Genomic DNA, 27751 nt, shown 5'->3' on the forward strand with positions numbered 1-27751 from the left:
TCTTACTTTATCCTTTTATTTTCACGAGGCAATACACAATTAGGTTGTTTTTAAATGCAATGAATATCATGTAAAATTGATGTAACAACAATCAATATAGTTCCATTGTCATTTTAGGTGTTTAACTTAATTTTAGTGCATGGGCTAAGAGCTGAGTGCTGTCACCCCATGATCTGCTTACATGTAGGATTTTTAGCAACTTAAAAGCATTTCATGTGTTTCTTTCCCTCCAGCAAATGCTGTCCAACAAATCTTCCCCTTCACTAGGGTTATTTCAGGAGTGACCAGGTATCACCTCTGAGCCCACACTCAGTCCTTTGCAACTGTGGCACCGCAGTGGCGACCTCCTGATAATGGGGTCAGTGGTTTCATGAGCACGTGAGTTTACTGCTACAATCCAGGTCATCCTCGCCGGGGACGGTCTGGCTCACTCACATGGCTGCATCCCAAACTACAAACGTAAGAGTAATGAACACTCAGGCCCACACTCAGTTCTGTCATTGACTATACCTTTGTCAAAGAACCATAGACTAATTTTTATGGGGCCAAGAATAAAATATGTACATTTTCTTATAAAGAATTATCTTAATTCTATCCCCTTTTATGAAATAAAAGCTCCTTAAAACTTAAGGTTCAAGAAATGAATGCCTTGGAAGTTATGCTACCCTGTTCTTTGAAAATAACCATCGTCCAGTTTAGCAGAATGCAAGTAGGACTGATCAATGACATTTCGTAAGTTTGTACTCAGAGGAACATAATTTTATAAAGACAGTTAAGACAAACAAAGCTATTTATATGTGATGGCAATTGAAACAAGAGACTTTAAGTTGAATAGGCCTTTGACAGTCATTAATACAAAAAAGGATGACAGGCCCAGCTTTTTACAAAAGCCATGATGTAATATTTAGGAAAATAGTATTATTGAATGTGGTATGGTTAAAAACAAAAAAAAAAATGAGAAAGAAAAGACCCCCAAAGAACAATATTTTTGCACAGTACTTCTCCATGTCAAATTGTGTGATGTTTATACCATTAAAATCTACAATTATTTTCTCTTTTGGCTTCCAGATGGAATTGTAGAAAATGCCAAGAAAACAGTTCTGAAAGTGCTTCCTCTTGAGTTCTTTGGTACAGTTTGGTCATTTTGATAGCTATCAATCCATTAAACACTTTAAAGTACATGTATCAACAAAAGTGCAACAAGAAGTACAAATGTTTAGAAAACCACAATTGAAGAATATATTGTGGACCTCACGGAAAACAGAATTCTAAAAATTGTATTCGTGTTTCTGTGGCTAAGATACCCATACCGACTATAAGAATATCTCTAGCTAGATTTATATGAAAGAAATATTAAGCATCCCTTTTTGATTAGAGTAAATGCTCTCTTGATTTTTTTTAAAGAGGCAAGTTTCAACGTGAAAAAAGAATAATTCTGAGTTTCATAAAGTTATACTCTTTTGTGCCTTTTGATTCAGAGTGTTATCATCAAGACTTTAATGTCAGTTACAGAATGTTAAGGACTGTTCTTTTCTTTCAGTGAGCAGTTAATCGTCCTCCTGCAGCAACTTCTCTATTTCCTTGTCCCAGTTTTCATCTCGTCTCTCTGATTCTGTCACCACTTCGTATTCTTGAAGCTCCTGCTGTAGTTCTTTTTCCCAATCTGTAGAATCCTCTAGAAGAAAGAGATAAGAAGGAAAAGGTTCTCTCTGAATTCATCGTGCTGGTTTGAACAATTCAGTTGACTACGACTACCTAAGTCCGAGCCACAGTCATTTTGAATGTCTCAGGCTTCCTCACGTGTGTGCCCAGAAAAACGGAACGAATTTTAAGAGTAACCAAGAAATTACAAATAGTCTTTCTAATAAGATTAGAAAGAAAAATTTGTTAGATGTAGAACCAAGGTATCAGATGTTGTCAGTAAATACGGGGTGTTATTTTGCTTTATCTGGGCCTCTATTTTTCCTTCAACTTAATGAGATAATTGATAATATTTGGGGACAAATGAATTTTTACCACTAACAATGATGATAACGGTAGCAAACACAGTGAACATTTCTTGAGCACTTCTGAGCCGGGCACTGTACTATCCACTCTCTACTTTTTCATTCTTAGAACAATCCATGGACTAGATACCACTATTATACACATTTTTTTAAATTATATACACTTTACAGATGGGGAAATGGAGGCTGAGAGAGGTTAAGGAACCTGCCCAAGATCACACAGCTTGACAGCACCAGACATGTAGATGGAACCAGATCTGCGGGCCCCACAGTCTGTGCTTAACCACTGTAGTAGTGGTCTCCCTAGAGAGGCGAGGGGCGCCAGGACTGGAAGTCAGGCAGTCTCTCACTGAAGCCTGGCCCCTCACGCAGGGCTCCATCTGAGCTCTCACGCTGGTCTTCTGTGTTGAGATTTACAGCGGCAAGTTCTGCTTAAACACTCAATGTAAGTTTTGTGTGTGTATGTGTGTTCATATGTGCATATGCATGTAAAGGTAAGAGGCATCTGCTATGTAGTGTTATAAAACAGTGAGAAAACAAAATAAACCAGCTATTTACAAAGCAAAGGCTAAATTCATTTTCAACCCTTAAAAATAAACTTTTAGTAGCTATAGAGAAAACAAAACCCAAACGTTTTAATTTTTTTTTTTTGCAACAGTGACCTCAAGGGAAAAGACAGTATGTTGCATAACAACCAACTACAGAAATACTTATTCATTGCTTACTGGGAGCCAGGCTCCATGATAGGTACTGTGGGGGACAACCCGACAAGGTGTAACTGCCTTTGAGGAACTTACAATTTACCTGGGGCAAGCCAAGGCAACTACGATAAAAAAGAACATTAAGTGGCCCAAATTACAACTAGGGCACTGATTCAGAGAAAGAACAAGTCTCCAGAGTAGCCAGGAGCTAGCCTCTGAGAAGCTGGCCAGTTTTCTGACCAGTGCTCTCTGCACAACCTATGGGAACAGCCGAGTCCCTAAACTGTGAATCTCAGAAGGCTTCAGGAAATAGTCTACATTTGACGATGGACCCAAGCCTTTGCTTTTCATCCAGTACAAAGCCAGTAATTTGTCCTGATGTGTCAAAGAAAGCAACCCTCCACTTGTACTTTTTTCTTTTAATTTTTTAAACTCAGATTTTATTCATTCATTCATTCATTCATTCATTCATTTTTAAAGAGAGGGGAAGGAGGGAGAAAGAGAGGGAGAGAAACACTGACAGGCTGCCCCTTGCACACCCCCATCTGGGGACCTGGGCTACAACCCAGGCATGTGCCCTGACTGGGAATCAAACCAGTGATCTTTTGATTCACAGGCTGATGCTAATTCCACTGAACCACACCAGTGAGGGCAATGCACTTTTTCTCTAAATTCGTTAGTTTTTTAGAGGCAGCCTGCTCCTTCCCAGAAGTGATGCTCTTGTGGTATACAGGAGCTGGGAACAGAAGCTTCTAGATACAAGCATAAACCCAAGGAGAATGCCAGTTTTTAAAGCAGAGTGCCAGTAGGCAGTGTCTCCATGTGGAAGGTGTGCTTGCTTTCTCCCCTGACCCTGGCCACCCGTCCTTGGACTGAGAGGCCCGGGACACATCACTGGGTCTTAGTTTCTTCTGTCTATGCTTCTGTGAATGATTAGGGCAGAGAGGTGTGAGGTCTAGTCATGTGTACTAGAATCCTTCCTCTGGTGGACAGAGAAGCAATTCTGATGCAAAAGTCACAACATATTTTTGTATATCTGCTTCAATAATAACAACTCTCTACAATCAACTTCAGAAACGGAGAATAGAATGGTTGTTTTGTTTTGTACCTTCCACTGTGGTTGTCTCCTCCCGCTTTTTGTCGAGCACCAGCTGCTCCATTTCCTTCCTCAGATCCTCCTGATCTATGTTACAGGCATCGAAGGCATCACTGACAAACTCAGAAACACCTGGGCTGGTGGAGATCTCCTCTTCATCCTGGAATGCAACAAATAAGCCGTAGAAATGGTTTCCTAAGTGACTTGTCCAGGCTAGACTTCTTGTTTATGGTCATCTAGCAATTTAATGCAGCATCATTTTCACTTCCTTTCTCTGCTAGTCCAATGATCACTGCTCTCCAACCTTCTAACCTGCACACTGCTTGGTAACTAAGTGAGTTACAGCCGGAATCTATTGTGTTCGCTCCCAGCTGGGATCACTCCTGTCAGCCTGTCCAATCCCCAAAGAGCATATCTAGAACGATTTATGCCAGGGAATCGCCTCAAGTCCGAGCTATAGGTCTCTAATTATTCCAAGTACTGGCCCCCTCTTTCACAGCAGGTAAGACCCATATTCGTAAGTCGTTCGAAATGGTATCTCAGATAGTCAACACACAGCAACTTCATTTCCAGACATCAACTACTAGGAACAATGTAAAATTGCATTACCTCTTGAGTTTTAAGATGAGATTTGATTACAACAGGTGGTGTTTTGGGCCGTACTGCCTCTAAGAAGTGAGAATAAAAGAGACAATAAATGCTTGATTTAATTCTGAATACATACAATAACAACAGTTCAAAATCCACAAATATGATGATATTAAACAATTTACAGAAATAAAATTTTAATAGTATGCTTTCCATGTTTACGTTATTACAAGAAATAGCCAGGTGAAATCATCCCTCTTTCTTTGGGGGATATTTTAATATGTCATCATATTCAATGCCTCTTGTACGGATTCCCAGAAGGAAATAATTTTTGACTTCAGTGTTAGCAAAATCTACTTAAGAATAGTTCTGCTCTTTCTTTTAGGATAATGAGAACTAAGTTATTTACCAAGTTTTCCTTTCCTCCCAAATGCTTCCTTTTCCTCCTATGCTAGGAAGTACAAAATGAAATGTAATACTTAATCACAGCTTCTTTTCTCACAGCTGCATTTGCTACCTGATAAATCTTAGTAGATCTTACTAGTCTTTAGTGAACCCTGTCTTTAGTCCATTTTGTTACACAGGCAATATTTGATAAAGTGGCATTTTCCAATAAAAGTAATAAAAGGAAATACTAAAGAATGATAGACACTTGGGATTCATATTAACATCTGTAAGATGCCAAACTTCATTGCACAGAGCAACTTCATTACATTAGTGGTCTATACAATCTGAACCTTAGGACACACCATTTTTGTGTAATTATTTAAAATTTCATGAATAGAAAAGTCTCCAGTTGTCAATAGTACCTACATAGAGCAGGTATTCATTAAATGTGAAAGAATGTAACAAAATACATTAAGTTTTTAAAATTTATTGATTTGAGGGGAGACAGAGAGAGAGAAACGTTGATTTGCTGCTCCACTTATTTATACATTCATTGGTTGATTCTTATATGTGCCCTGACTGGGGATCGAACCTACAACCTTCATGTGTCTGGATGATGCTGTAACCAACTGAACAAGCAGCCAGGGCAATACATTTGTTATTTCAATTATTGTTACAGATATTAAATCATTGCTGATATTATAAAACACTTTTCCCAACAACCAGGCGTGAACTGTCACAGCAAGAATCAAATGTGTAATCCAATGTCACCTGGCTCTGAGCTGGGTTTTTGTAACTTGGAGTGGAACGGAGCTTAGTTCTGCTCTACAGACTACAGCACGGGGGACACGTCGGGTTGAATGAAGGCTGAACAACAAAGAAAAGCAGTGGACTGAGTCGGTAGAGGGCAGAAGGCATAAAAAGTCACATGGGCAATGAAAGAGACAGCCAAGGTGACTGGTGATCAAAGGACAAATAAAAAGGAAGAATGAGAAAAATGAAGAATGAGAAAAAGAGAGCAAAGTAAAGACTGGCAAAGACTGGTGAGTGAGGTCAGCAAGGGAGGGCAACAAGCGAAGCCCATGATTATCTCCCCTGGAAAGAAGAGTTTTTGGTAAGATGGTGACATTTCTGATGCATACAAGATGACAAGCTCATGAGGGTCTTTAAGTTAAGAATATTTTTTAAAATATTTTATTTATTTATTTTTAGAGAGAGGGGAAGGGAAGGAGAAAGAGAGGGAGAGAAACATCAATGTGTGGTTGCCTCTCGTGTGTCCCCCACCGGGGACCTGGACTGCAACCCAGGCATGTGCCCTGACTGGGAATCGAACCGGCAACCCTTTGCTTCACAGGCCTGTGCTCAATCCACTGAGCTATGCCAGCCAGGGCAAGAATATTTTTTAAATAACTGTTTTTCAGAGACTTCTCTGAATATACCTGTCAGCGGCAGTGTATCCTCTCTGCTGTGGCTCTTTTCCTTTCTGGCGGCAGCAGCCTGCTGCTGGGCGGCCAGGGCTGTGAGCTGGGCCGACTGCTTAATCAGGGACACTCGGTAAAAGTAGTTCCTCCAAAACACTTCTTCCTTCACGCTTTTAAAGACAAACAACATCATATTTGAGCATGCATGCCCACAGATGCATGGAGGGGTTATCTGTTGCATGGAGATTGGAATAGATGATTTTGGGGGGCATGTGCAAATCTAAGGGAGGCTCAAAGAAGGTTCTCATTTGCTTTCCAAGTGGAAGGTGAATAACAGGAAAAAAAAGAACAGCTATCTTCACAGCAGCAACAGAAAACTTACAGAACACCAGTGAAGCCTCAGCAGTTCTAGCCATCTTAATGATACCAACATTGGCCTCAGCAGAGGAAGACTGGGTGCTGCTGTGAAGAAAAGCAGCACGATCACCTGGGAGACTGGAAACAGAGCCAGGACCCAACCAATTATTTGCCGTTTACTGAAGAATTAAGTGCTTTCAAGCAGCGAGACAAAAAGATTGTGGGTGTTGTTCTTTATGAAAGGAAATGTTTGGCAGCTTGTAAATAACTAGCAATCTGTGAGAGTCAGCAACGAGGTGGGAGATGGTTGATAACGTGGCATGTGAGTCTGAACTGGATCCTTTCACTTAAGAGGGTATTATTGGGACAAATGGTTAAAAGCAGAGTAGGGTCTGAGAATTAGATGGCAAAAACGTGGAAGTGACCGCTTCCTTATTTGGATGGTTACACCGCGTTTCTGCAGGAGAATCCGTTTGTAGCAAATCAGGTCCCACGCATTAAAGCAATCAGGTCCCAAATGACTCAGAAAAAATTTCTTCAGACTGTATGTCTCACCTTTCTGTAACTTTTGATTGTTTCAAAATGATAATAATAATAATAAACACTGATAGCTATGCTCACCTCACAGCAATTAAATAAAAAGATCAAAGGTAGAAGACAAAAGACTCAGCCAACACATAGCATGTATCCCCCTTCCGCTCCCCCAGCCAAGGGCAGCCAAGGAACAACTATGGTGACCTGCAGGACATGTGTGGTATGTTGGGTTTTTATTTTTTATTCTTTCTCTTTCAGCCTGGAGGAGTTGTTCTTTTTATGTTGTAAAAATGCTTTGCTAGTGGAAATGACAAGAGTACCAGAGAATGCCTCTTTACCTCCCGGTTTACTAGAAGTTTCTTCGAATGGGGGGAAAGCTGAGGAAGAAAGCCTAAACAGAAAAACTTGGAAGGAGTAGAAGAAAGTCAGTGAGAACCAAGAGAAAACGATGAGACCCAGGCTTATGAATGAGGACAGGGCTTGCCTTAGATAGCACCTCAGACCACGGGGTCGTCACATCTGTGAACGGCCAAGCTGGCTCAGGAAGCTAGCTTTTAAAGTGCGACAGGCAAAATGCAGGTTTATTTCCACAAATGAGGCCAGGCAACAAGCTGACACGACGCTAGGCGCAGCCATCTTTTCTTTCATTAACCCTACGGACATTTTCCGACTGCCACATGCACCTAGGCCCCATGCTACGCGCTGGCGGGGAGAGGTTAAGGGATGGATAAGACGAGTTGTCTGCCAACATAGATGGGCACAGCGATAATGACCTCGTACTCGTTCAGCTCTTACCATGTGCCAAGAAGCATTTCCCAAACTCATGTGGCCACACGAGTCTCTGTTTCTCTTAGCGTATCTTGGAAGTAGTTTGGCAGGAGACTTAGCTTAACAGCAGCAAGGACTTCTAGCTGACCACAAGTTGAGCAGAGAAACATCACTGTGCTACAGCTGCCGGAGGAGCTAACGAAACCTTAGGCTGCATTAAAAAGCACACGAGATTCTCTAGAGCGTGCTCTTCTGCAGTCAGACAACGCAGCACATCCGCTTTGGGGAACTCGCTTTCAGAGGGTCACCACCCGAAGGGTGGGGGATACAGACACTGGGACATCTGGGGAACAACTGCAGGAACTGGGCGTTTGCCCGGATAAACTCAGAGGCCTTCAACTGTAACATCACAGCCAAACAAAAGCGAGATTAGCCTTCCCGTGAGGCAGTGAGTGGCCTGAATATTTTCAAGATCACTTTTAATCCTGAGCTCTCTGAAACGTCCAAAATGAACAGTGTACTGGCTATCTACAGTGGTTCTCAAGCAATGTTTGCCCTTGTAATTAAAACAGCCAGATTGTTTTCTTTTCCCAGAGGCCTCTCCCTCTTGATGTGACAGGAAGTGGTCACAGGCACACTGCAGAAATATTGGGTTACCTCCTGGAGAGAGTCACGTGCACATGACCTACTAAAGGTTCTAAGAAGCCGTACAATGAAATAAAAAATCCACCCAGCGTATCAATTCCCAAACATTTCTCTCACCATTTACACTCCAAGGACTGTTTTAAGGCATTAGTATGCTGTGAACAGTCTGGGAAACAATGGGCGTATGTCAGTCCAAGACTGTCACAGGAAGAAACTGTGATCTTCCTACTGTCGTGGGAGTAAAGCAGAGGGTGCCCTTGATGCGAGGCAGGGCCCTATCTCTTGACGGCACTGCTGCATTGTCGTCATAGGGAAGCGCTGCCAAACTAAAAGGCATTTTAAAATACAGAGAAAATATTTGTTTCCTTTTCTAAATCGTTACTGCTTAGTGATGGCTTCTGTTGAGACAAAGTGTCTAAAATGATCAAAGTTGCATTCCTGCATGTCAGAAGGAAAAGTCCGGAAGCCCCGTATTTATGTGTGATGGCTCATTTTTGTTTTATTTTATCATAGACATTTCAACAAAAGTGGAGAGACTAGAACAAAGAACCCCCAGGTACTGGTGACCTAACCTGAAGAACCACCACCATTTTGCAAGTCATGCTTCCTCTATTGCCTCCTTCCCTGCACACAGTGCTTTTCTTTGGGGGTAGGTTGTAAAATTTTAAGGCAATGGCAGACACCATACCCTTTCATCCGTAAATACTTCAGTAAGCATTTCTAACAGATAAAGACTAACAAACCAAACCTAATTTCTAAAACATTGCTAACAGAATTATAAGTGCGAAATTGGAATTACATTGCTCCATGGGCAGTTTACTTAGCCAGCAACAAATCTGAAATACTATTTGCCAAATACCAATTTTGCAGGCTTTAAAAAAAAAAAAATCAAACAACTGTCAGCAGTGAGAGGGAGACAGAATTGTCAAAAACCAAAACTATGGATGGTGACATGCCTGCCGGGAGCACTCGAGGCCACAAGTCTCAGCACCTCAGGACCTCTGGACAGTCCCCAGAGCACCGGCAGAGCGTCCACTGTGTGGCCTACGGTGATTCCAAAGTTCTCAAGCTGATGGAGCTTTTGTGCATGGAGTACCCCTGGACCCCTGAGCTTTGCTGTGCTTCTCTAAGAGGCAGCTATGCAAATTCTGAGATAAAAAAGCTTTCAACTGATATATACATATGAACTGTTTGAAAGCCAGGTCCCAGGGTTTTGTGAACATAATAGTAATTTACCACCAATATGTTCATAATTATGGAGGGAAGAATTTCACTACAAGAAAAAACAAATAAAGGACTCTATATAAGTGTTGTTCCAAGGCAGGAGGGGCAGTAGAGACGGCCTTAAGGACAGGGAGATGGCCCCGACTCCCCGTGCTGCTCCTTCTGACCAGGGACCATGTCCCCCCACGGCACAGACTGAGGGCCCACTAGGACCGAAGCCTCTGCACACTCAGGGTTGGCTGGCACAGTTGAGAACAGGGACCTAACACTGCACGGAACGAAGCCGCAGGGGCCAGGCTTTCCCTGTTATTCTACCTGCAGCCCGGCAGGACGCTGAAGAGCGCCCTCGGGGAAGCCACCAGGCCCCAAAGAGCCTGTGGGACACACAGCCCCAACCGCGTCTCAGCATGGTGCCGTCACCCAAAGGATGGGTAAAAAAGTCTGCAACATGAAAGACAGAGCCCAAAGCAAACACAAAAATTCACAGAAAAGAGCAGAGAGAGAAGAATTATCTCAAGAAACTTCATGTCCTCAGAGAAGAGTAAGACACCACATCCATGTAAGAACAGAGTGTTAGAAAAAAGGAACACTCGTGTCGACAACAGATTCAAAATAAGGGACTGGAACTGGGAAAGGTGAGGAGGATGGGAAGAGGCTGTGGTGGGCAGAGGGGAAGAGAAGGGGGCCTACTGCCACCCTAACTGCACTCTATCTTCTCACCAGAGATGAAAAGGGCACATCTCAGCCCCACTGCAAATTTCCCAAAAGTTTTGATTCTGCGGTGCAGAGTGTATGTGTGTGTGTGTGTGTGTGTGTGTGTGTGTATCTGGTACTGAAGGGCCACAGAGCACCCCCCCTTTTAAAGATTTTATTTTTCAGAAAGAGGAGAAGACAGGGAGACAGAGAGAGAGAAACATCAATGCATGGCTGCCTCTCACATGCCCCCAACTGGGCACCTGGCCCACAAACCAGGCATGTGCCCTGACTGGGAATTGAACCAGTGACCTTTTTTGTTTTGTGAAATGATGCCCAGCCAACTGAGCCACACTGGTCAGGACCACAGAGCCCATTGTTATGAAGAGAGTTTGAGTCTGTTCTGGCCCCCATTCTGCAATTTTTCTTTGCTACTGTGCATGGACCGAGGCCACTGAAACACATGTACACATTTTGTATAGCGGCGCCACAAGAACACAGTGCTTACAGTTTAGGAACAAGAGCGAATCTCATCCTGCTCAGCAGTTCGTCCTCTTGGAGCATGACTAGGGCAACAGGGTACATCTGATCAAAGTCAAAATGAAACTGCACACCAATCGGAGGGTCACGGAGGAAGTTCCTCTTGTCCTTTGATGAAAAGGGGCAAAACCATAGAATGCAATTAATATTTAACAATGCATTATTGATTGAATGAATACTGAAATTCTCCTAAACACTTCAGCCACAAAGTCCACTGAGCTGCTGTTAACCTGTCTGCTTAAGAGAGAGCAGAGAATGACCACTCTTTTGATATATTTTTAAGTCTCTACTGGGGGGTGGAAATGGGAGGGAGGTGGGGAGCACGGGAGGCTGGGGTGGGAGAAATAAACAAAAAACTGTACTTGAAAAATAACTAAATTTTTTTTTAAAAGTCTCTACTGGACAGCCTTGTGAAAGACCAGGGAAGTCAATCATGCACTTATTTGAGATTATATAGTTTGAAATCATAATGAATACATGTCTGTTTTACTGGGCACCATGAGGTATGTGAAAACTACTGTAGATAATCTTAGAAACATTCTGACTGCAGTTGAAGTCAGCTAACCTTGGGGGTCATATCAGAAAAGTGAAATCCACCACTCAATTTACTTCTCAAGTGTGCACGGGCCACGCTCTCGTCCTACTCCTCTCAACAGAACGCCAAGGCCTAGGCTCTGCCTGCCAAATCCCTGTGAAGCTGCACAGGTCAGTCCCTATACCAAGGGCCTGGGAATGTAACGGTGACTGACAGACCCAGTGGGGCTTCTCTGCAGAACACGGCCAGGCTGGGAAAAGGTTTATTGTTTGTTCAGTCAATAAACTTTGGCTGAGCCGCAGTGAGCCCAAGCCTGGGCCTCCAGCTGACACCCCGGCTTCTTTGTCACAACAAACTATGAAGCAAGCGCTTCTGTCCTCACTTTACAGATGAAGAAACTGGATCTTGGAAGCCAAATGGCTTGTCCAAGATCAGGCTGGTGCTGTAAGTGAGTGGCAGGGCCAGGACGCAGGGCTTCCCCTTCCGGGGTCACGTATTCCTCCCACTCTAGCGCAGCCACAAACTCAATAGGCTGGCTGCCTATGCATCTCACGTGCTCTGCCCACTTTTATCTAGGAGGACACTGACTTCACTCCGCACGATGAACCCTGTACAGGTGTGACAACACTACAGGGACAGCAAGATACTGAGATCCTGCCACCTTGAACTTATGCACCACTTCCAATTTCCTCACGCAGCCCTCTCGGCTGCTCACTCCTGCAGTCTGCCTCCTGCAAGTTTCTAATGCAAAAGGCACGGTGCTAGGAAGCCTGCAGCAGAGAGCAGGAAAATGAATGAACTGGCTCCCCTTAACTCTTCTTGCCCTGCTGGATATCAATCTTCTTTTTTTTTAAACTCACTTGCCTCTCATAAGCCCCTTGACAGAGAATTCGACCTGCAACCTTTCACTTTGCGGGACAACATCCAACCAACTGAGCCACACCGGTCAGGACTCAATCTTCTTTTAAAAAGTATGTGACAAATAGAGCCCTGACCGGTGTGGCTCAGTTGGCTGGACACTATCCCACAAAGCAAAAGGTCACAGGTTTGGTCCCTGGTCAGGACACGTGCCTGGGATGCAGGTTTGGTCCCCAGTCAAGGCACATATGAGAAGCCGGCGGCTGATGTTTCTATCATGCCAGTGTTTCTGCACTTCTCTTTCCTCTTCCCTTCACCTTTCTCTATAAATTAATAAATAAAAACTTAAAAAAAAACATGACAACTTTAAGTAAATCCTTCTTCACACCACTGTACTCAGGCTTAGATGCCTTACACTAAGGGTTAGATAATTCACAACCCATGAAGAGGTACTGACAAAATAAAATGCCATACAAATACTTATGCAAACATTCTGTCATTCGTGTATGAAAACTGGAGTCTCAGTAAAAAAAAATCTGACCCAAGACTGTAGTGGGAAAGCATCCCCTTCACCGAAGACTGTCATATGGCTTGTGACCCAGAGTCAGTATGTAACATGAAACTGTGAGAGGACCTTGCTGTGACCCCCAGCACCCCTGGGCCCACTACACCCACTACTGTCAAGAGCCGTGACAGTCCGTGTTACTCTTGGACCACTTTTCTTCAGTTAGCCAAGGAGGAAATGAAATGCAAAACCCAAAGGCTGAGCTTCATGGATAGGGCCCATTTCCTAGGGAATGAGGGTGGCTTGGAATTCCTGTGAGGCAGCACACGGCTCCGCTGATTACTGTATAAACAGATTGTTTGATCATTCCCTCTCCTACAGACTGAGCATAATAACCAAGGCAAAAAGCTGCTGTTCGGGACCACTCAAACCATCAAGACTGTTTCTATTCTATTTCTTTTTATTTAAAAAAAAAACATGTTTTTACTTATAAATATGATCCACACCTGTTTTCTAAAAATTCAAAACAAAAGCAAAGCACAGAGTCAAAACCCCCACCATCCACAAACAACCCAGCGCACACCCTCCTGGGCACGTCTCTCTGCATATGTACAGTGTCTGTACAAATACAAGTTCACCTGAACAGAAAGACACACCACATGCTGTGGATCACGTTTTCCCTTTTCACTCAGGGTCACAAATATATTCCCATCTCCAAAGTAGCTATGTCTGCACCGAATGAACATAATTCTCTTAACCAGCTCATTTCGGTAGTCAGCATATTGTTCCTAATCTTTTCTTAGAAAGATTCTCTTCTAAAGTGATCTCTTTAGACTACACAGCTATTTCGGATACATATTGCCTGAACTCTCCCCCAGAAAGATTGGAGCCGTTTATGCTCCTCCTAAAAAGTACCAATTTCATCTCATCTGGCCTATGCTGGTTTTAAAAAATATTTTTGGTTTTTGAGAATTCTTATATAAATACAGCAAGAATGTGAGCCTAAATGGATTTTAGTTATTTTACCTTCCAGTGTAAAAACTTCAAATTTGAAGCTGCCCCAGTGTTTCCCCGAGGTTTCTGTAGCAGCCTCCTAATGGGCCTAGCTGTCCACCAGACAGAGACTGTGGCTACAGTGCTGGTGGCCGGCGCAGTGGGGCATGAGGGAGGAGAGGTGTGTAAAGCCAGGGCCTTAGAAACTGCAGAGGAAGGCTATATCTTAGTCTGCAAGAGATGAGATGCCATTCAAAGAGTCAATGTAGGGGAGGAGCGACATGAAGCGATTCACACCATAAATGAACCCTTCTGGCTGCTGAAATAAGCTTGTCCTGGGGTGGGGCAAGGAGGGGACAACGGATGAGATGTCTTGGGCAGATGATGGCAGCAGGACCACTGTGGTAGCAGCAGAAAAGTGGACCAGAGCTATATTCTGAACACAGCATTGTGACCCCCTCCCTCGGAGGGAGGGGCAGGAGGAAGGGAAGGTATGACTCAAGGAAGACCCCCAGGTTTGAGGCTAGAAAAAAGTGGCGAATAAATTGAGTCCTATTCTGAGATAGAGAAGATGAGAAGATTAAAGGACCTGGGGGAGCTGACCAATGAGTTTATGATGTTTTCCCTCAAACGACAATTACTTAACTGTCCCTATTTCTTTTGAGGATATGCAGGTATGACATGTCAGTGTCAAGTTTGGCTGTAACATAGTAAACAAAATACATGCCGTTCACATTGAACTTGTAATGGATGCTCAGGCCTTTAAAGAGTTTATTCATGGAAAAAAATCTTAAAATGCCCTGGGGGAGGGCTAGAATGGAGGTAAAGTCCAGTTTGTTTGTTGTCTAGACTGAGGTTCCATTTATGACTTTGATTTTTTAAAAAGTGGGTTAAAAACAAAACTTGAAAACCACTGACAACAAAAACCTGTATTCGTTGAGTCCTGTGCCAGGCAGGGGGCTCAGTCCTTACAACAGAGATTAAAGCCGGTCTCTGCCCTCTGAGAGTTCACAGCCCAGTGGTGACACAGGAGACACAGGTAAGACACAGGTAAGCAAGGGTCACATTTGAGGGTCTCAATCCCCACACCTGCATAATGGCGTCAAAAGCCCCTGCCTACCTCACAGATGTGCAGTGAGGCTGAACAGGGATAATGTGTGTGAAAGCGCTTTCTGAAACTGTCAGGTCTATACACCTGTTAACTACGTTCCCTCTGAAGTCCCAAGAGAAATTTTTGTGGGCCAGCATATGAATTGTATTTCTTTCAACTTCAGTTTCAAACACATATAGCGATGAAAAAGAAACTTAGAAAATAATCATTTCATTCAGAAGAATCAGAATGCTATCTGGAAGCTTTGGATCATAACATATTTCAAAAGATTATCCATCTTAATAACATAAAAGAATTCTTTTGAGGCTGAAAGAATTATTTTTGTGTACTAGGCTATTGTATTCCATTAAGAAAAAAGAACTTGTGGAGAAGCAAATTAAAAGTTAGTAAAAAAAAAAAAAAAAAAAGTGAAAGTTGACCTGTACATTCCTAATATCTTAAAATATTTGAAAAATTGTATAGAAGAAAAACACCTGCTAAGGATAAACTCGTGACAGGAAGAAAGTACTTCTACACAGAGTATCACAAGATACTTACAGCTGATAAGGCCAAAATTTGTTGTTGAATTGTTTCTTCATCACTACTATCAACCCATGGGGGCACTGCTGCTTCTAAAAGGTTTGAATAGCCAAGAAAAAAAGAAAAAAAACAGGTTACAAGGGTTACACTGCAACTGTGGCTTGAAAAATGTGAACGTTTCCATACAACCATTTTAGTAATTTACTAATGAGTTCCTCATAATTCTCAGACTTAAAGCATAAATTTTATGCAATATTGGGTTTTTTTAACCAATCTTATGTTGGTTTTAAAAAAAAACCCTTGAATTATACAGTAGAGAAATTGGGCGATACCTTGACCAGGTGACCAAAATCAGCATCACCAACAAGGCAGAGATGGCTACTGTGGGCCTCCCAATGACGTACCCGGAGAAGGACACATCATCTGTGTAGTATTCTGACCAAGAAGGCATAATCTGAATCTAATTATAATCTAACTGTGAGGAAGTATCAAACACAGCTCAAATGAGAAGTGGTCTATTTACAAAAAATGGAGAGGAATTCTTAAAACCATTTATGTCATAAAAGACCAAAAAAAAAAAAAAGCTATGGAAATGTTCTAGATTAAAGGAGACTAAGAGATGTGACAAAAAATGCAATACTGTGTTGAGGGGGAAAACATACAAAAGACTGTACTGGGTCAATGACAAGATTTGAACGTGAGCATTACATCAATGTTAAATTTCCTAAAGCTATCAAACTTTCACAGTCTGGATAGAAAGCATACCGGTATTCTCTATACTACTTTTATTGTTGCAACTTTTCTGTATATTAAAATTATTTGCAAATAAAAATTTTTATAAAAAGTTATTGTACTTGACTCATGACAAAATGTTGTAAGGAGGCTGTAAGATAAACAGGAATTGAGAAAAGGGTTGTCAGGAGTGGAAGCAAATGAAAGAAATAGGCAAACTGGAAGCCGTAAGCATCGAGGTGGGGATTAAATCCTCTGAGCCTTTAGAAGCAAAGTGCTGGGCATACCAAGATGCCTTACAACCCAGCCTGTTGTCTCCGGGGCTGACAAGAAAATGAGATGATTGCAACTCATCATGGTTATAATGCCAGATGACAAATGGCAACCACCTGGAAAGGTAAGTCCCCCGCAGTTTGTGTGGTGACTTGGGAGCCCACCTTGGACGAGGAGGAGTTCAGAGGTGGGTGAGTGGGTGGGTGGGCGGATGGGTGGGATGTTCAGAGGAAGTAACTCTACTGTCTGAGCCTGGAGCAGGGCAAGACGGCAGAGCTAACGCTATGGAGGTGGGTGGTCATACACAGCAAAGGGTCCTCACAGTTTCGCAGAAAAAAATCCCTTTTACTATTATGCTGCAAAAGTCAAATAAGTGGTACAGACATCCTACTGTGTGCCAGTTGACCGAAGACATACGTGACATATGTATGTTCATGCATGGATGAACACATGAGCAAACGACACCAAGTTCATTCTTTGGCTCATCCTAAACAAGCAAATGGTGGAAATTACAATCCAACTTCTGTTAATTATAAGACAAACATATTCTGATACTTTAAATATGAGGGTAAAGACCCTCTAAAACTTTTTTTCTCGTACTACTTACTATAACATTTTGGTCTCCATTTTAAGTCTGTTCACCTGGGGCAGCTTCTCCCAGCACTGCTTATCCTCAGATATGAGGTCTTCCCAAGGCCCAAGCTACTGGTAAGGAAAAGTCATCCGTACATCCCCCTTCCCTGAAACTCATCTATTCCGAGTGACCAATAACCTCCTGGTTGTCCAACCCCGTGGACACTCCTTGGTTCTTCCATCTCTAGGCCAGTTTCCTTATCTGGAGAATGGGGATAAAGGCAAGCACTTCACAGAGTTCTCGCGACCGCTAAGTGAACCCATGAATGCGGAGCACTTACACAGCGCCCTCTCGTGCTCACTGTGAATAGACCTCTCCGTGGACCGTGCTCTCCTGGAAATTCTCCCCTTTGGAGGCTCCCATTGCTTCTCTCTGCTAGCTGTTCTCTCCTGGGTAAATGGGCGCCGGCGGGCTTGGATGGCAGGTTTGTTTCATCACTTACCAGCTGAGTGACCTTCAGCAATTACTTAACCTTGCTGGTCTTTCCTTTTATTAAATGAGATGTCATGTACAGGGTGGAGCAAAAAAGTAGGATTACAGTTCGGAGTATGTGAAACACAAAGTTTATTCTTGTGTTATTGTTTATTAATGACTGTATTATTTTCCCTACGAACAACTGTAAACCTTCTTCTGCCCCACCCTGTATAAAGCACCCGCCCCTCAGTAGGCACTCAGAAACTGTCAATTCCTTCCGCTCCCTCCCCCTAAACATGGCAGATCTCCACTTATCTCTCTTCACGCTGGGCACACTTTTCATCAAGGAGCTCACCTACTCTCAGGGTTTTTACATGACTTGACTAATAATCTGTATCTGTACATGGAATTCTCCTCCATGCTTTGAACAAATGAACTGCTACTTGGACCCTGTTCAATTAGTTTAGAACAGTGCTGACCAACAGAATTTTCTGCAATGATGGAAATGTTCTATATCTGCAGTGTCCAATATAGAAGCCACTAGTCCCATGTGGTTACTGGGCACCTGATATGCAACTAATGTGACGGAGGAATACAATTTTCCTGATATGCCACCTGCCTTCCCTCCCCTGCCTTGGTACATGTTTCTCTCACCTGGCTGTTTAATGGGCACCTCAAAACTAAAATCGCCTCCAAGCTTTCTACCCTCATGCCCTCACAGTTCGTATCTCAGAGGCACAAACCAGCTCTACGCCAAGTCTCCAAGCCAATTTTACTGCTTCCCATGAATCACTGTTATGCTAATGAGCATAGTTTATTTGTCCCAAAGAGCTGCTTCATACCTCTGAGTTTACCAAGGCACAACAATGCCTGACGGGAACTCACCAAAAGACTAACTAGTTCTTTTTGAATTGTAACACTGCCCAAATGGATTGGATTCTTTTACCCCACTTTTGCCACATTCAAAGACACAAGGCCAGTTTTGTGTTTGAGCACCACCAAATGGTAAAAGTAGGGATTCTGAGATTTTATAATTGCAAACATTTAAACAAGCATTTGTCAGTGAAGAAAGGTACTGCTCCTCAGATGGGTCATCACAGGCTGAGCTCGCCCACCAGCCCAGCCACAGGGAATAATGCCTTCATTTTTTTAAACCTCAGTGGTTTACAGGTTTGTCTTCCCCACTAGTCTTTGTACTACCCAAAGAATGGAGGCCATTACTGTCACATTTTTGTATTCTCAGGGCCTTATCATGGCGACTGGCATGTAATAAGTACTCGATACAATTTGGCAGGCAAGTTGTGTTCAACAAACCTATGCATACCTGATTTCTTTGTTTGCTGCTCCTCAACAAATTTCTTCTGTTCCTTGTGAAAATCACCTATAATAGTCTATTAAAAAATACATAGAGTCAAATTACCTCGAGAAGTTTATTATTAGATAAGAATTGCATTCAAGATTTGTAAAGTCTATTTGAGACACTTTGTTTTCTTCAAAATTAAAAAGGCTAAAAAAAAAGTGATAGTTTCCCCTATCTGCAATGAGAGAATTGTCATCATTTTTGAATTTTAACTATACAATGCCCTTTATGATGAGCTGTCTTTTCAAATGCAAAAATAAGTTCAAAACTGAAATTTTGCATTACTAAAAAAATATAAGACAGGCGAAATCTCATTCTAATTAACAGCACACACGACAAAAGTATCTGAATAATAAGCTATCTAAAATTAAATTGATGATCTCCTTAGTTCAAATAAGTATCAACATAAATAAAATTCACCACAGTAAAAAATGAACAAATTAACTTGTTGGTGTCTTAAAAGACTGTTCATAATGCGCAAAGATTTTAAAAAATTAATCAACTAGTGAAAAGCATAAATATATTCTGAAGTAGTTATAGTAAAAAATTAAACTCATAATATGAAAAGTTTAGTATTACCCAAAAGTATCAATATGTTTTAGACTACATTAAAAAACAAAGGTTATTTAAATAGGATAATTTATACTATGGCCACTTGTTACCAGAGAGAGAAAAAAACCCTAGCATCCCAAATATTCATATTTTTACCAGAATATAGTGCTCGCTTCGGCAGCACATATACTAAAATATTTTTACCAGAATATAATATTCTACTTGGGTTAATAAAATAAGAAGGGATATCTTTCTTATTTTATTAACCCAAAAATCTCAAATATTAATATTTTTACCAGAATATAATATCCTACTTGGGTTATTAAAATAAGAAGGCATATACCTTCTTGGGTTATCCCATAAGAAGGGATATTAGATGCTAATGAATCTCATAAATTCCTACTACCAAAAGATATTTAAATGTACCTTATCAATGATGTCATCTATCTTTCCTTCTTCAACTGATTTCTTTATCGATTGTGCTGTTTCAGCAACTGATTCAGTTATCTTCTTTGTAGCAGCGGTTGCGAAGTTAAATAGATAGTCTGTAAAGAATAAAAACAAAAAAAGAGTCTGTGCTCCATTCCAGTACAATGGTTATTACATTTGTAATTTCTCCCAGAAAATAGGTCTTGTAAGATCTGAAATCACAGGGACACGTTCCTGGTCAATTAGAACTTGAAACAAAAACACGAGAGGCACCGCCAGTCCTGCACTTTGTCTGCACTTTGTCGGCAGACTGCCCACCCACACTGGGTCTGTAATCCATCTCTTTCAAAGACCCTTAGCAAACTCCCCAGTTTTCCCCCAGTAGCTGTTTCAAACTTGTCTTACCCGACTCCAGTCTCTAGTTCTAACTTTTACCTCGGTAAAATCTCCCCTCCTACTATACAAATGAGATCAAGGCTCCCTTTTTCCTTTCCTTTCTTTCTAGACCCTAAGTGTCCCAGCTTTATTTTTTTATTCCTCCCTCCTGTTCAAAGAAAAGATGTCCCTCCTTTCTTAGATTAACCCGTTTCATGATAAATGTGGCAGATTTTTAAAAATCTTCCTTAAAGATATTTTATTTATTTATTTTTAGAGAGAAAGGAAGGGAAGGGAAGGGAAGGAGAAGGAGTAGGAGAGAAACATCAGTGTGTGGTTGCCTCTCATGTGTCCCCTACTGGGGACCTGGCCTGCAACCCAGGCATGTGCCCTGACTGGGAATTGAACTGGCGACCCTTTGCTTCACAGGCCCATGTTCAATCCAATGAGCAACACCATAAATCTGGCAGATTTTTAATAAATAGAAATCTTGGCAAGACCTAACATAAACAGAAATCCTTCTTAACTAATAATGAGCAAATACATAAAACAAACTGAAAACTGGAAGATACGAACTTTCACCTTTACAAAATAAAAACATAAAACTAACTTTCCTGAAGACCTGAAAAGACACAATGTGTCAAGACCATTGCACTAAAATATAAACTATAAAGGCTTGTATGTAGACAAGTATCTCAAAGCTCACACTGCATTATCTGGGCCAGAGGAAGTGACCTCAAGTAGGTCCCCAAGCTGGCCCTACCAGGGGATGCTCCAGAGCAACTGGCCTATGGATCTTGTTAGAGTGGTCTTGCTTCTGCTATTTGCACCCGTGAGGGGGCTGGGGGGCTGAGTCGCAACATTCAGGCAGGAAGAAAACCCCTGTAAGAATGGCAAATAAGAATGACAAAGGGTGTTTGGCACACCCGATTAAATCCTCACTCTGGGTAGTGTCATTTTGGCAACTTATACCGCTGTCTGGGAGCAGCACAGATGTCCCAATCTGCATGACCATCTCTCTCACTTCCCAAAGCCTCTACTGTTCAAAAGTCCACTTTTTCCCACTGTGTCTGGTGGCGTCCATCTGTCAATGGCATCAGCACCCCATGGTGACTATACCACAGGATACTATCTGTATCAGCTCTCATGCTCACCATTCTCCCCACTCCTATTCTATACTCATGTCAGCACAGAAATTCTTGAGTATCTCCAAGGAGGCCTCAAATACATTATTTCTTGGTTTGAAACGGCTATCTGCCCTCTCTTTACCTGGCCGCACATCCTGTGGGTCTCTGCATACACATCACTTCCTAGGAAATTTTACTCTTTGACTGGAGTAGGCATCCCTCAGCAACCGTGTTGTTCAATCAACAACAGTCACGACACTGCCGAATCTGTCTCCTCAGCAAGACTGAAGGCCCATCCTGAGCCCCACTTGGGCAGGGACCAGGCTGTCTGATTCATCCAGTGAGTGTCCAGTAAGTACTCATTGAACGCATAAATGGATAACCAACATTGTAAGTACTGAGCTTTAGGAAAATCCCTTATTTCTCTTCGGCTGTGACTAACCGATTTACCCAGAGTGCTATGATAAAATGGGTAGACAGCCACACGACTTTGTAAAAACATTCTTTGCAAATAAAGAGATCTAAAGTTCTAAAACAGCAGAGTTCCTTTTAAGATTTCTCAGGAACACATTTGAATTAGAATTGACATTTTTTTCCCCTAAGGGAGGATTTGTCATTTAAAAACTGGTATTTTAGCATAATAGTTTTTAAAAAGATTGTATTTATTTTTAGAGAGAAGGGAAGGGAGGGAGAAAGAGAGGGAGAGAAACGTCAATGTGCGGCTGCCTCTTGTGTGCCTGCCACTGGCCTACAACCCAGGCCTGTGCCCAGACTGGGAATTGAAGCAGTGATCCTTTGGTTTGCAGGCCAGCACTCAATCCACTGAGCCACGCCAGCCAGGGCTAGCATAATCATCTTAATTCTCAGATTTTAATGACTCCATGGGTGAAGTACACCACACACACTGAACATGGGAGAAAGCACAGTTCTTTCCCTCAAGGAATGTCCCACTCTAAACAAACAAAAGACTTATAGCCAACCAGAGGGGCGAGATTATTTATTAAACTCAGAGAAGGGAGGTAGAAGGTCTCCCTGAAGTAATCAGAGAGTGGCCTGGATTCTGATGTCAGAGGGAGAGGGAAGCAAGGGAGCATGACAAGGAGACTTTTCAGTAAGAAGCTCCTAAGGACGAGAAGTGGTGTATTAATTTTCCAAAGAGATCATTTGACACCAAGTTAAAGACAGTTTTTATTACGTCGTTGGAAAAACATCGAGACTAAGGTAAGAGTTAACAGGAAGTAACAGGAGTACAATGTCCACTTCAAGAACTTAGGCACAAGAGAGGGTCTGGAACAAGGAAAAAAAGGAAGTAAAACATCTGCAAGTGAGCATGCCTCTAAAACCCTAGGAAAGGAGGGGCCGGATCACAAACACTGAAGGTAGCCATTCTCGTATCTTTATTTCATTATGTCATTTTAGTCTCATGACCATCCCGGGAAGAGTAAGTATAATCTGCTCAGTTTACAGATAGGGATGCCAAGGTTCACAGAGGATAAATTATTTGTCCATTACGACAGGGGCAGACCTACCCCACTGACTGCCTAGCCCACAGCCCATCCCCTTCCGCCTTGCCAAAGAAACCCCAGTTTTGATGGGTACTCGTCAAACCTGGGGTGTTTGGGGAACACTGAACACAAACAATCAAGGTCTTCTCATTAAACCTCTGTTTGTGGGTAGTCTGTGAATGATATCACAATAAAGACGGTAACTAGTGCAAGGAACTTAAGCACAGGCTATCTGCCTCTACATGGCAAGCTTGTGCCCCCGTCTCATCCTGCCTCATGTCGGCTGAGCAAGTGATAAGAGCCTGCAGAACTGAATGGCATGATAAGGGTAGAGGAAAGTGGGAAGGTTCTCAGAGGTAAGAAAAAGCATAAATTTACCACGGTCAACAGAGAAAGGTAGTTTAAGACTTGCTGTTAGAATGGGAAAATAATCAGAGTGGTTTTTTTTAAAAAATATGTTCACTGACTTTAGAAAGAGAGGAAGGGAGGAGAGAGAGAGAGAGAGAGAGAGAGAGAGAGAGAGAGAGAGAGAGACATCAATTGGTTGCCTCCCAAAAATGCCCCGACCAGGCTTCAAACCTGCAACCTAGGTATATGCCTGGACTGGGAATGAAACCCCTTACCTTTCGGTGTATGGGATGATGGTCCAACCAACTGAGCCACACTGACCGGGGCATTAGGTAGTGGTTTTTAAGGCATGTATGAGCCTTAGAACATTAACATTCTTATGAAAACAACAGTTAATTTTTTTAAATGCCAGATTTCATACAATTTTAGAATCTTTATGTTGGAAGGGGCTATAGAGGTTGCCTGATTCAACCTCCAGTTCAGGTAGTCCCACTTCCAGAGATGGTGAGCACATGACTTCGAAGTCAGCAAATGATTACTGTTATCCATCTCTAATTCAGAAAACTTGTCATTTGTACCTTTCAGACTAAGATCTGTCCCCTTAAGTAACATAAAATGACTTTTCTTTTTTCTTAAAAAAAAAAACCCCACAAAAACCCGAAAGTATGTCAGAATTTTAAGCAGTGCTCCTAAGTTTCTTTTTCAAACTAAACTCTCCAGTTTTTTGTATTGTTCATAAACCATGGGATCCAACTCTTGACCACTTGCACGGCCCTCCGCATGGTAAAAGCTGGGTTTGTCATCAGAACTGATTTGGGGATTTCACTTTTATGTCAAAGACGACATGCATTTCCCTGTGTAAACACTAACTTTTGGAGCCCTCTTAGTTGTAAACTAATCAAGTTAGGTATCTAGAACTTGAAATGCACTTTCCCTAGAGAAAAGGAGGTGTGGCCTAATGATCACAGTTCTACTACAAATATTAATAGCACTTTTTAAAGGAGATGGAAGAGGAGGTGCCCTTCCTCTAATCCCTGGGCATGGACTGGCCTTAGGACGGGTTTTGAAAAAGCCAAGGCTCACGTCTGCCCACCTCCCACTTACTTAAACTATGCGTAGAACTCAGATATTTCATACTCTCAGAGGTACTTTTTTTTTTTAAAGAGAGTACAGATAAAGATCTAATTTGCTTGACTTTAACAAAACCACACAACCAATTTATGAATAAGACGTTACTTTGAGACATGAGGCCTACAAAGAGGTGAGGAGAAGTTCTTTAGTGAGTTGGCTTATAAACTGTCCTCTTCCGAAGCAGGTGACCAGAGGAAGTCCTAAATTTACCAAGAGGGAGGGCCAAGGATGGGAAGATTTGGTTTTGGTAAAGGCAATGCCTGGGTGTGCACTCCTTGTAACTGGTGAGTTGCCTCAATTTACAAATAGGTCATCATGAAGCAGAAGTATTTAGGGTCCAAGTTTGAAGGGAGGCACTCAACAAATGTTTACAGAACAAATGGGGCTCCTAAGAGATTCCACGTAGATTTTATTTCTCTTTTTAAACTTTTAAAAAAGATTTTATTTATTTATCTTTAGAGAAGAAGGGAAGGAGGGAGAGAAATATCAATGGATGGCTGCCTCTAGTTGAGGGCCCTGCTGGGAACTGGCCTGCAACCCAGGCATGTACCCTAACTGGGAATCGAACTGCAGTTGTTAGGTTCAAAGGCCCGTGCTCAATCCACTGAGCTATACCAGCCAGGGCTTCACATAGGTTTTAAAAGGCTAAAGAAACTACTCTACTTAATGGGTGCCAGGCTCAGAGATGTTTAATTTCAGTTTTCAAAACACAGATGTGTCTTTTTATTTTATTTTATTTTTTAAGAGTTTTTAAAAAGATTTTATTTATTTCTCTTTAGAGGGAAAGGGAAGGAGAGAGGGAGAGAAACATCAATGTATGCTTGCCTTTCGTGCGTCCCCTGCTAGGAATTGGCCTGCAGGGAACTGGCCTGCAACCCAGGAATGTGCCCGGACCGGGAATCTAACCTAGACTGTTTGGTTCGCAGGCCTGCACTCAATCCACTGAGCTACATCAGCCAGGGCTTACAGATGTGTCTTTTTAAAGATAACACACCTCTTATGATCAATACATAGAAATAAAAAACTGATCTAGTCTTTCTGAAGGTTTGTGTATAAACTAAAACCTTTATATCTTTTTAAAATCACATAAACAGCAGAGCTACAAAGAGCTTGCATTTATTTGGAAACTGTAAATTGGCAACACGTATGTGGGCGTGGGAAGTGGGTAGAGGTACTTCCATCTAACCTTAGCTTCCCCAAATATCAGGAGAGCCCAGTCAGAAAAGAGATTACAGCATTAAACTCTGAAGTAGACATCCATGTCAAATACATGTTTATTTTAAAATATTCAGCCCTGGCTGGTGTGGCTCAGTGGATTGAGTGCCGCAGCCTGTGAACCAAAGGGTCACTGGTTCAATTCCCAGTCAGGGCACATGCAGGCCAGGTCTCCGGTGGGGGGCACACAAGAGACAACAACATGTTGATGTTTCTCCCCCTCTCTCTAAAAATAAGTAAATAAAATCTTTAAAAAATAAATACAAACATGAGGTTTCAATAAAGCCCTCGCAAAGTTTTCAGAAGCCAGTTTTGATACCCTCCTGAAGATAAACAAAAACTGTTCTGTATAGTGTATGAAGTTGGGTAAAATCCCCATAGCCAACTTTTCCTAACCTTTATCTATCCCTGCTACCTAACATAGCTTCTCTGCTCTGGTCAAATTCATCTCCTCACATCTCTCCAATAGTCCAAGCTCTTCCTGATTTTCTACGCAGGAAACAGTCATTCCCTGTTTAGTAATCTTATTACACAATGCTTAGTTTTATTTCTCTTGTGCACTGTTTTAGGGATGTCGGGCGGATATTACACACTACCTTGATTTCAGGTTGTCTTTTTTCTGCCCTTCCACCTGAAAGTAAACTTTTTGAAGGTTAGAGCCTTTCTCATTCAAATACGTGTTCCTCCACTCTCAGGCTCGTCTCCCCTAGTGCTCTCTCTGTCTTGCAGCAGATCCTCTGCAAATGCTTGCTCAATTTAACATCTACCTTCTCTCACTCACAGTGCTGTCTGCTTTAGGGCCTACGTTTTCAGAGGGGTTTTCTTCCACTATTTAAGCCCGCCAAGGTCTCTCTAAAATCAGAATTACTACAGCACGTATTTAGACTTCAAGCCTACTTTTTCACTGTGCTCCCTAAACTAGACAGTAAACTCAGAGAGAACACGGGCTTTGAAATTAGACAGATCTAGGTTCAAATTCCACCACTCCCACTTACTATGATTGTTACTTAGGGCAAGCACTCTGGGCTTGCTGTTCCAACTCATGCTGTTCCAACTCTGTTTAACAGATAAAACGAGATATCATTCGTAAAACACCTAGTACTGAGATTTGCACAGTAAAGGGGGGAAATGGCAGCTACTTTCTTGCCTTAAGGAAAAGGTCCTATAGAAAGAAGTAGAGCCTGACCAAGGAAGGCCTTTGGTAACTTCCTCTATTTACTTCCGACAATATATTCTTCCCTAAGGGCAAAAAGTCACTTTTTTCAACCTACTCAGGCTCCTGAAAGGGCCCTGTCCTTCGGGTGGGAAGTTGTGGAAGTGCAAGTTGGTTGATTGAAGAAAAAAGATTCCATGTCAAACCTAAAGAGGACGGCGGCTTTGCCCCTAATGCTCACACTTTGTAAACAGTGACATGTCGCCCTGGTCGGACAGCTAAGCTGGTTAGAGCATCGTCCCAACACGCCAAGGTTGTGGGGTTGAATCCCCACTCAGGGCACAAGCAAGAATCAACCAATGATTTCATAGATGAGTGGGACAACAAATAGATGTTTCTCTGTCTCTGTCTCAAGTCAATTAAAAAAAAAAAAAAAGAGTGACATGTCACCAGGAACTTTAGGCACAGGATCTGACTGCTAGATGAAGCCTGGATTTGCCCAGTTCCTCACCAATCTCTGTCGTCCGGAGAGGACCGACCGACGAACACACCTTCCTTCCCCCAACCCACAACACAGACCACGTTGGGCCGCGCCCCAGGCGGGTGACACCGAAGGTTGCGGGCACTCCCGACACTCGCTGGTCCCGGGGGAGACTCACCGCCCAGGCCTTTGGCCTGGTGAAGGAGCTCCTTCTCAGCCGACTCCGCCACCGCCTCGGAGTGCGGCTCGGGTGCAGCGTCTCGCTCAAGCTGCTCGTCTCCCTCGGACTGGCGGCCACCCCCTGCCGGCTGCTGCTGGCCAAACCAAGTACTGAAACCCCGGAACATCCCGCCCGCGGGGCCGCCGCCGCGGTCCCAGTCACCGGAGACTCCAGCGGCTGCCACCTACTCCCGACTCCACAAAGCACGTCTCCCCGGGAGATGGCCGGAAGTGCGACCCCAGAACAGCTAGTCTATCCTTCTCTCCGCCTCTATGGCAACTCGGACGCCGGCCGTGCGTGCGTCACTTCTGGCCAAAGGCC

General features: G+C 42.6%; 1 protein-coding gene across 1 annotated transcript; it reads right to left on the reverse strand.

Annotated features, from left to right (window-relative positions):
• Positions 1–27713, reverse strand: SYAP1 (synapse associated protein 1). Its single transcript, XM_037157512.2, has 9 exons — positions 27389–27713; positions 19873–19991; positions 18859–18925; positions 15500–15573; positions 10929–11068; positions 6218–6369; positions 4413–4471; positions 3816–3963; positions 1–1675 (listed from the first exon to the last, which is right to left on the reverse strand). Exons 1-9 carry the CDS (start codon positions 27555–27557, stop codon positions 1548–1550), a joined length of 1056 nt encoding a protein of 351 aa, XP_037013407.2. The 5' UTR covers positions 27558–27713; the 3' UTR covers positions 1–1547.
• Positions 27714–27751: the final 38 nt, after the last annotated feature.

This window comes from Artibeus jamaicensis, unplaced genomic scaffold, assembly GCF_021234435.1.
Source record: "Artibeus jamaicensis isolate MK-2021 breed Jamaican fruit bat unplaced genomic scaffold, CSHL_Jam_final scaffold_1283, whole genome shotgun sequence".
NCBI classification, from domain to species: Eukaryota; Metazoa; Chordata; class Mammalia; order Chiroptera; family Phyllostomidae; genus Artibeus; species Artibeus jamaicensis.